A 10,107-nucleotide genomic window follows, 5' to 3' on the forward strand; every position below is an offset into this window, starting at 1 on the left:
GATATTTTCGTTGATAAATGTAGGCCTTATCTGTCACATCAGAGTCTCTGGGAACTTGGTGTTATGGCAGTAAAAGCTTCTAGTTGACTTGTGTTGAAAGAGTTAAATGGTTGATAGAAATGAAAATGAACACCCAGGATTTGGAAAAGTTATTGATATTTCATTACCTTGGGGAAGTTTGGCCCATCATATTTTAAGGCTCGATTTAGTGCTTTGATACTTGCACCTGTGCATCCCAATATTACAAAGTGCAACCTAATGATTATTCTAACTTGCACCAGGTGCAAGTCAATTTTTTATAAATAAACCGATAAATCTAACAACATAAGCGTAATTATGTCAGCTCCTTTTTCTTCTAAACGTTGAAAACCTGTGAAGGTTCGGGTTAGAATATTGGCCTTCAGCAACCCATGCTTGCTGTAAGAGGCGTCTAACGGAATTGGGTGGTCAGACTCGCTGACTTGGTTGACACATGTCCCTATTGCGCAGATCGATGCTCATGCTGTTGATCACTGGATTGTCTGGGCCAGACTCGAATATTTACAGACCGCCGCCATATAGCTGGAATATTGCTGAGTGCGGCTTAGAACTGAACTCACTCACTCACTCACTCTGTTGAAGTTCTGCGTTTGTTATCTTTCGGGTTATCTTGGTTACTTAAATGTAGTAAGCTGTGAGGGTAGGAGGGCTATGGAGTTCTATGTATGGGACTCTGAAGTTTGGATCTTGTATGTAATCTTAACCCTATTGTTTCACTGATATGTTTGACAGTTGTATTGACAGCACGTATTCTCCTCCATTGCAGGAATCCTTAGCTTACTCTTTAGCAAAGCAATGAGCCGTGGAACCCATGGCAAGGAGGAGAGGAGTTGGAGGGAGAGACCTACCCCAGGAGCAGCTATCTGGGAGTGCCTCTCGGAGAGCAGAAAAGTGGAGAGGGTGCTGAAGATGGCAACCCCAACCCTTCCCCCGGAGCGCCATTTCGAAGACGGCACCCAGACTACTTTGAGGAGAGGGTGGTGGCCAGGCCAACAGTGGAGGAGATGGCAGACCGTGTCCCCATCCAGCGCCGGAGGAGAAGGTCTCTCTCGTCAGGACAACGGTGGGGGGAGTCTGTGCCATATCAACTCAAGAAGCGAGACAGTCCCCTGGAAAGATACCCACCCCGGGAGGACCGCCGAGAACCTGAGCGCCGACAAAGGATGGAGAAGAGCCGCCGTCCAGTGAGAGAGCGTTTAGGATTACCTGGAGTCAGAAGCCGACAAAGGATGGAGAAGAGCCACCGTCCAGTGAGAGAGCGTTTAGAATTACCTGGAGTCAGAAGGGAAAGACGTCTGGAGCTCGAGGAGGGAAGAATACGCCCACGACCGGAACCCACAGCTACAAGTACATCTATGTCGACGCCAAATACAGTGTTGGGGGTGGGTCTCGGGCAAGGAAAAAAGGGGGCTCAAAGTGTCCGGTGGTGGGTTGCCAGATGGTTACTAGAAAGCTGCAGGACCACGCTTTCCTAGCGCACCTTCCAAGGTACTTTGGAGCCCGATTCCCCCAGAAAAATACCCCCGATATGGAGGTAACGGAAAAGGTCTTCCAGGGTCTACGTCAGTTGGCAACGTGGATCCTGGGGCCTGTGTCAACCCTATGGGATCTCCTAAAGTTCTTTAACCAGAATGTTCAGCTTTCTCAGGACTGTGTGGTACATGAAAGTTCTGTGGCAGGCATGCGCCACTTGTGTAGGGACCAAGGGTGGAACGTTCCTGTGAAATTTTCCCTACATCCTTTGAACTCTCCAGCCTGTTTAAAACAGTGGCGGGTGCTGTTGCACTTACTCAACTTTGTGAGTCCAGACCAGAGAAGTGAGTTCAGACTGTTCCTAGTTCCAGTGCCATATTATTCCCGTTGGACCAATGAGGAACAGGCCCCACAGGAGTTTGACCAGGAGCTATTAGTGATGGACTCACCTGAGCCCATGTGGCAGGCTGAAGATCGGCTGGCTATGAATGAGACCACGGGGTTGCCTGAAGACTGGGTAGCCACGACGGAAGCCATGTGGCTGACTGGGGATCAAGTGGAAGAGCCTACCCAAGGACAAGGTGGGTTAGACCATCTGTTTGATGCCCACTTCAACCTGGACAGGGCTTGGGAGAGCACTTCACAGTCTTTTGACAGGACATGGAAGGGGACCTCCCAGGAGCTGATAGAGGCCGTCCCAGAAGTTCGCCATCGACTTGAACATTTGCCAGTGTGGAGGGTGCAGGTATGTTGTGACCCCCACACCTACCCAAGCAAGATCAGCATTGACCCTAGATATAAGACGGCAGTGGGGCTCCACCCCAAAGAGGCCCCCTACCTCAACGACCAGGTATTCCGGGATTTGTTGCGATTTTGGAGGGATGACCACTGCATTGTTGGCGAGTTAGGGCTGGACCACTCAGCCCCAGCGAAAGAGTGGAAGACACAAGAAGCGGTGTTAAGAGAACTCTTGCCATACATCCCGTCTGGGCGTCCGGTAGTCTTACATGTTTGCGGACCAGAAGGAGATGAGGAGGCAGGGACGACCCACACCCGGACTATTAGAATCCTGAGAGAAATCCTGCCCCAAGATCAACCTATTCATGTTCACTGCTTCACCGGGAATGAAGAAACTGTTCGGGAGTGGTTGGATGTTTTCCCACAGACCTACTTCGGTTTCACCGCCAGAGCGAGGATGTTCACCCAGGACCAGTTTGAGGGATTGAAAGCTGTCCCCGGAAACAGGGTGCTGTTGGAAACAGACTCTCCTTGCATGCCGCCAGTTGGATATAGAACCAATTCCCCGACATTGTTATGTCTGGTGGCGGATGTCGTGGCTGAGGCGAGGGGCATCACGACTGAGGAAGTGCTCTGGGCCACCAACAACAACGCTGCTCGATTTTTTGCCCTGTAGAACACTGTTGGTCTTACCCAGTGGTAGGATGACACTTGAGTAATGTGTGCAAGAGAATGTTGGTCCTACCCAGTGATAGGATGGGACTCCAGTAATGTGTATAATAGACTGTCGGACTGACCCAGTGATAGGGTGGGATTTGAATTTGAGAGCAGAAGACTGACTGCTCATATGGATGTGTGAGAGAAGGAGTGACCCCTTGATAAGAGTGTGAAAATTGTACCCCCAAAGTGGACAGTCGAGGGAAGACCTCTTGCCTGTGTGACAGACCAAAGAGGTGTGTAGTGGCGACATAGTGTCCTTCCCGTGGAGAGAGCCTAGAAAACGGGGAGGGATATGATCACCAGCACCAATCATCTTTACTAGAGGTCAAAGCCATGACCTGGGACAAAAGGTGCTGGAAGCAACTGACAAGTCTATGGAAGCCATTTTGTGAGTATTACATGTCTGAACTAGGGTCTACCTAAATAACTAGATATGGCCAGACCAATTTTATTTCTTGTTTTACGGATTTTCGTCCTCAGAAAACCTAAGTGCAGGAGGGAAGAAAAATAAAAATAAAACACCACCAAAGTAATATTCCTTTGAAATACTAAAAGTATTTTACTTTTGGCAATTTATGAAGTGTATATGGGGCAAAAAAAAACAATCTAAACAAAATTTCTTGTAATTTTACATTTTTGGCTGATAAAAACATTGGGATTTTATTTTTGATCGGTGAAATTTCTTCTCTCTTTTTTCGTATTCTTGAAAAAATACAATCGGAGGATCCGTAAAACAAGAAATAAAATTGATCTGGCCTAAGGGCAAATTACCACAAGGTGATAAATGTAGCTTACTCTAATGGTTAGTTAGCGCCAGTGCCGTTAAACAAGTTGGATCTATTTTTACTGTCAACCTTGAACGTTACACCATATATGGCATAATCTAGATCTAGGTTTCGATATTCAAACATTACATTTTAATCATGTTGTTAATCATTGTTTCATGATGTATGACCTAGGCCTGCATATCAGTCACAACAGAAATAGATACATAATAATGTTCTGGTTTTTTTCCTACACATCAGTTGCGAGTGCAATTTTTATGCTAATAAAGTCAATTTCGTCAATTTATTCAGGATTTTTATAAGATGATTTGCCTCAATAAAAATAGAAGAATGATAAAGAAATTAATTCCTGTTGCTGTATTGATAAGTAAGAATATAATAGGAGAGCTTTAAGAATTAAAACAATTTGTCAGTATTGATGTTTTGATCTTCAATACTGCTCTGTCATAGTATTTTGTAGACAGCTCAAGAAAATACATATACGTGTTGAAATAAATATTACTGACCCTGATCATGTCTCCAACAAAACCATAGCTTAAGTTATCCATGTAAGTAGTTTCACTGTAACATGTGCAAACTGGCATTGAGTAAGGACCCCCATGGAGAGTATGTTACAAGGGGGATAATTCTTATGCAGATCCTGACTAAATCGAAAAATTCTTCTATTTCAATATGTTTACGTGCAATGTTGATTAGGGGTGAAATGATTATTAATTCATTACAACTTTTGATCATATTTGCATCCGCAATGTCGCCATTTTTTGACACATTACAAAATCACAATTCACAGCGTTACTTGGTGCATATTTTGAAATGTAAAAATCAGATAATTATTCAGAAGATTGAATTTCAAATAAATTAGTATTCAATGATATGTTTTTCATCAAATCACCAATGGTAATTCTGCAACATCACCCATAAACAGTGATAAACCTAGAAGCTATTTGGATGTTTGGAAAATACATGAACACGAACGCCAAAGTGAGCTTTCTGCCCTATTGGAGAGTGTTTACAAAATCAAATTTCGGGATGGCCGGTCATTAGACGTCTATTATATCACATATATTTCAGCTTCTACAAATACATCACTGAATTTCTGACACATTTTAGAATAAATTATCAAATGGTCTTTGTCACAAAAACCAAGAGCCTAGATCAAATCAAGCGAAAGAGATGGAGTGTGAAAACGAACACTGTGCTTGTAATACTGCGCTTCTTTGAGATGTAAACAAAGAAACATTCATTTGTGACTCACCCGTTGAAGATACCACTGTTTAATATCTCTACAATGTTATTGCACATTGTGTAGTGCGTCACAATGGTTATACCAATGTCACAATCAGGGCTCGATTTAGTGCAAGCCAATATTACAAAGTGCAACGTAGTTATTATCGAACTTGCACCAGGTGCAGGTCAAATTTTGAGTGGGGAAACTTCTGAATAAAACATCTAAATACTTCAACAGCATATTTCTTTCATTACATATTGCAATAAAAGCAGTGCAACTGGAATTTGGCTGGTGCAACTAGGATTTTATTTTAGGTTGTACCTGGTGCAAGTAGGTTAACATTTCTTAAATCGAGCACTGACAATGGTATTAGACCTTGCTTGACTCGCAGAAAGCTGAGTCTTCACACTGTACGCTGTTTCTATCAACATGTTATGTTGGAGAGTAATAAACAATACTTAACTTTCTTACGTCAATACCATTTTTATATAACTCGTTAAAAATTTATTATCAAACTCGCTTGTTTGATACCAAATCATTAACTCGTTTAATAAAAATAGTATTAAACGGAAGGTAGTATCTTCTACATTGTACACTGCAGTATTTTCTCAAATTTCAGACATCCATTCGCCTATTTGTTGCATGCAGTGGATCAATGCGTATAAAATATGCATGGCAAAAGGATCATAGCAATCAAACTTTATTCCTTCTTGAATTCTGTTCAATATTCTTGATAACTAAAATAGAATATTCATGAATATTTTAAGATTTACGTATTTTTACTTGACTTCAGGTGTTATTTATCACAACGAGATATGCCAAATGGAAAGTATGCAAACCAGGCAGAATAATAACCAGTGTTCTCAAATATTCACTTTGACATTAATGGTCACTGGTCATTGTAATGATATATTTACGCAGGCTATGAGTGAAAACATGTCCAATAAATATTTGGTTATTATTGTACGTAATGTACTAAATAATACTCAATATTTGTTTTCGTTACCCAATGTTTGTGGTATGTATTGTACTTGCCTCATAGTGGATTTGTTGAAGCAATAATTTTTGGTATACTTCAGTGTCTTTTAGAAAAACTTTCTTGCAAATTTCAGGGCTCGATTTAGTGCTTTTAGCTATGGCACGAAACATTGCTATTTATAGACACCTCTTGTAAACAAGGATCAGCTTTGTGGCCAAGTTGCTATGGTTATATGGGTACTTTGTCACAGAAATATGTTCATCTGCACTGAAACCTCTGACTTTATGAGCACTGAAACCTGATGTTTTAACACACTACATCATTTTAAGTGATAGCTGACAGATTTGTCGCACATGGCTAAGCCTTCTGTCAACTTTAATAATCGAAACCGTGAATAAAAACAATCATGGATACTAGCAAAAGTAAACAATAGGCAAGCATTAAAGCATTATTTTTCTGAAGAAATCAAGTGAAGTAGCTGACAAAAGTGGTAAACAAAACTGATGGCCGGGTGATAAAAATACAGATGATAAATTGAAACATAAATTCGAGACAAACGCAAATCCAGCCACATGCAATGGTAAAGAAATTAAGACTTGCAAATTTAAAGAGGAATGGCAGAAAAACAGGGATTGGATACACTATGATGAGATTGAAAATAGCAAAAAAACATGTCAAAAGTATGATAAAACCGGAAGAAGTAATTCTTTAAGAAGTGGTTGCAAGTCTTGTGATAGAAATCCATCAAATTAGTGAGGCTCACCTCAAATCTGAAGCCCATGAACTAGCACAACTGTGCAAAAATACATCAGTTTTGCCATTGGAAAAGACAGTTCTTAAACATGTTAAAATGCAGGATAATCAAGTTGACACCATGAAGATTTTATTCATGGACAGCATACTGGATCGCAAAAGAAAAAAAACAAAAACATTTACATATTTCCCAAAAATGCTTGAACTTATTGAAATAATTGAATAGCATATTTCTTTCATTACGTATTGCAATAAGATTAGTGCAGATGGAATTTGGCTGGATCAACTAGGTTTTTGTCCCCCGTCGAGCGTTTAGCGCAAAGCGAGGGATATAGTATTAGGCTCCGTCCGTCCATCCGTCCGTACGAATTGGAATATCTTAAGAACCGTTCAATAGATTCTTTTCATATTTGGTAACTAGGTTCATCACACTATAAGAAAGGCCTAAGTCAAGTTTGGTGATCTTGACCTTCATTTCAGGTCACAAGGGGACTTTAACGTTTTACCTGCATGTAAAGCTATCTCAAGAACCGTTCACTGGATTTTCTTCATATTCAATACCAACCTTTATCCAGGGAAGGCGCAGGGCCCAGTCGATTTTGGTGACCTTCACATAATGTTCAAGGTCATGGCGACACTTTGAAGATTTCAGCATATCAACCTGCATGTTAAGCTATCTCAAGAACTGTTACCTGGATTTTCTTCATATTTAACACCAAGCTTTATCTAGGGAAGGCGCAGGGCCCAGTCGATTTTGGTGACCTTCACTTAATTTTCAAGGTCACAGACGCTTTGAAGATTTCAGCATGTTAAATTACATGTTAAGATAGCAAGATATCGCAAAAAATATTCACTGGATTTTCTTCATATTTGACACCAAGCTTCATTTGACACCGAGCCCAGTCAATTTTGGTGACCTTCACATAATTTTTAGGGTCACTGGGACACTTTGAAGATTTCAGCATGTTAACCTGTATTTTAAGAACGGTTCACTTGATTTTCTTCATAGACTTTCAAGACCTCCCTTGAATGTTTTTCAATAAGCAATTTCTTTAGTACTAGTTTGCATATTTCATACACTATGACATTCATGTCAAGGTCAAAGTCAGTGTTGAAAATATGTGTGTGTTTGAACAACTAAAGAGCAAGATATCAAGGGAGGTTGACTGGTCATGTTTTTGTTGACATTTAACTTCATCTTAAACTTGCATTACTTTATAAGTTTGATATGATAATTTGCAGCGGCAGGGGATTATGTCACCTTAGTGACAATGCTTGTTTATCTTAAGGTGCACCCGGTGCATGTAGGTGAACATCTCTAAATTGAGCCCTGAATTTTATTATCTACTTTGTGACTTTTTTCAATATATTATACGTAGATGATAGCTATAACTTATTTTTATCAATGGATAAAAAATTGGAACATTTAGCGTAGTACATCTTATTTTTAACATTTGCACAAGTGTTAGAAGATGTAAGTCAGCATTACAAATGTACTAGTTTCTATTATTTGTATTATATATTGTAATTTCACATAAACAGGTTAGTAAACAAGGCGTAAAAATGAAAAGTTCTATTAAGCTACAAAATTTTCAATTTTTTCTGCAATGTATCTTGAGTTTGTACTCTATCCTTCTTTCTCTCCACAGTTGATCGGATGATATGGTTTCCCCAGCCCCTTTGCCTTGTCCTGCCCCTTGTTTAGGAGGTGTAGGGGACTGTTATTATATATACCCTTAGGGTTTTTAGTATTACAGACTTATGGGTGGTTCATATTTAACACGCTCAACCAAACGCTGAAGATGACTAACTTGCTAGACTGTTTGAGGGATAATTCTGCCAACTGGGTGTACCACTTTAAACTGCTTACCTGTATACTCACTCAGTCAGCCATATATTTATTTCAATGTGGCATCCTAGGTGTTTCAAAGAATATCTTTCATAATACCACTCAGAGAATATTTATCGGCCCCTCGTTATATCCACCTCTACACATTGTATGTACACTTCTAAAGTTCCACTCTCCACTTCAGGAGTAGGCCATTCACATCATATTTCCATTCTGTCTGTACATATCATATTTAAATGTCTTTTATTATGACTATAAGGAAAACGAATCGTGTGTTTACGCTGCGTCTTCAGTTTAGATTTCCTATAGCTCCTGGCACTTATAATTCTGAATTGTAACCTCCAGTAGACTTTATACTCTAGGCGTTTATAACTTATCTGTCCCTACCTCCAGAATCATATATTTGCACCAATAACATTCAATGAATAAACGTTTTCATCTACATTATATTCTTTCCTCACAATCCATTCTCAAACCTCCCATTCCCATCTAAAGCATCCCATTTCAAATTCCCTGCCTACTTGTCACACCTGCCTGCCCCCCAGACCCTTTGCCCCAGCACTGTCCCTTCTGTGTCCCTCACCATCGCTGGTCAGTACATCGTGGACGACACCGACTCTGTTGACTCTGTTGAAGTTGATCTCGGTGATGAGATCATCCAGCCAACCCACTCCTTCCTGAAGGCCTTGCTATCCAGAGTGGCCAGCTTCTTCAGAAGAATCGAGTGTGTTTAAGGAGAAGGATGATTAGGCAGTGAAGTCGGAACTTCTATATCAAACAAAACATTTATGAAGCACATTAAGGACCCTTGAGGTATTTGTTGTGATATTTTGAAATACAAGAAATTGACCTTTATTTGTTTTCGTGTTTTCGTTATGTAAATAAAAACTTCATTCCAAAATCGTGTTGCGTTTTGATTTGTTCATATAGTTTTGTGTTTATCTGGACAAACAAACTGGTGATCAAACATGGAGTTCCTGAGCAACTGCTACACCTGTTGAGGCATGGACTCCTGAAGGTCCGGGTTAGAATGAATCTTCAGTAACCCATTCTTGTAAGAGGCGACTAACGGGATCCCCTGGTGGTCAGGCTCGCTGGTTTCGTTGATACGTCATCTGTTCCCAATTGCGCAGATCGATGCTCATGCTGTGGAATACTGGATTGTCTGGTCCAGACTCGATTATTTACGGGATGGCCTAAAAGTCGGGCCGGGCCGGGCCAAGGCGGGCCACATCTATTATTGGCTAATAAACCCATTAACAAAAACCATGCGTACAATTAATCAATGCTACATCCACTCATGATAATAATGATCAATCGGAAGCCACAAACGCGTACCATAATATCTTTATTACGAGTAAATCGGCTAAAACCCAGGAAGACGAGAAGCCTGTGAACTGGCTGACCGAGGTTACGTATAAAAGTGGAATCGTTAAACGAAACGGGATTTAATACGTATAAATACTTCAGCCAATTCCGATACACATTTCCGTCGGCCCGAAAATGATTTCACATCTATATCCAATCACATACCACTCCATAA

The 10,107-nt window shown here is 40.6% G+C and overlaps 1 protein-coding gene across 1 annotated transcript; it reads left to right on the plus strand.

Annotated features, from left to right (window-relative positions):
- Positions 1 to 1,476: 1,476 nt before the first annotated feature.
- LOC124277357 lies at positions 1,477 to 8,522 on the plus strand. The gene is made up of 2 exons (XM_046713019.1): positions 1,477 to 3,358; positions 8,365 to 8,522. Exon 1 carries the CDS (start codon positions 1,478 to 1,480, stop codon positions 2,924 to 2,926), a length of 1,449 nt encoding a protein of 482 aa, XP_046568975.1. The 5' UTR covers position 1,477; the 3' UTR covers positions 2,927 to 3,358; positions 8,365 to 8,522.
- The last annotated feature ends 1,585 nt before the right edge of the window (positions 8,523 to 10,107 follow it).

This window comes from Haliotis rubra, unplaced genomic scaffold, assembly GCF_003918875.1.
Source record: "Haliotis rubra isolate DU_JTF1 unplaced genomic scaffold, ASM391887v1 Scf220, whole genome shotgun sequence".
In the NCBI taxonomy this organism is placed as follows: Eukaryota; Metazoa; Mollusca; class Gastropoda; order Lepetellida; family Haliotidae; genus Haliotis; species Haliotis rubra.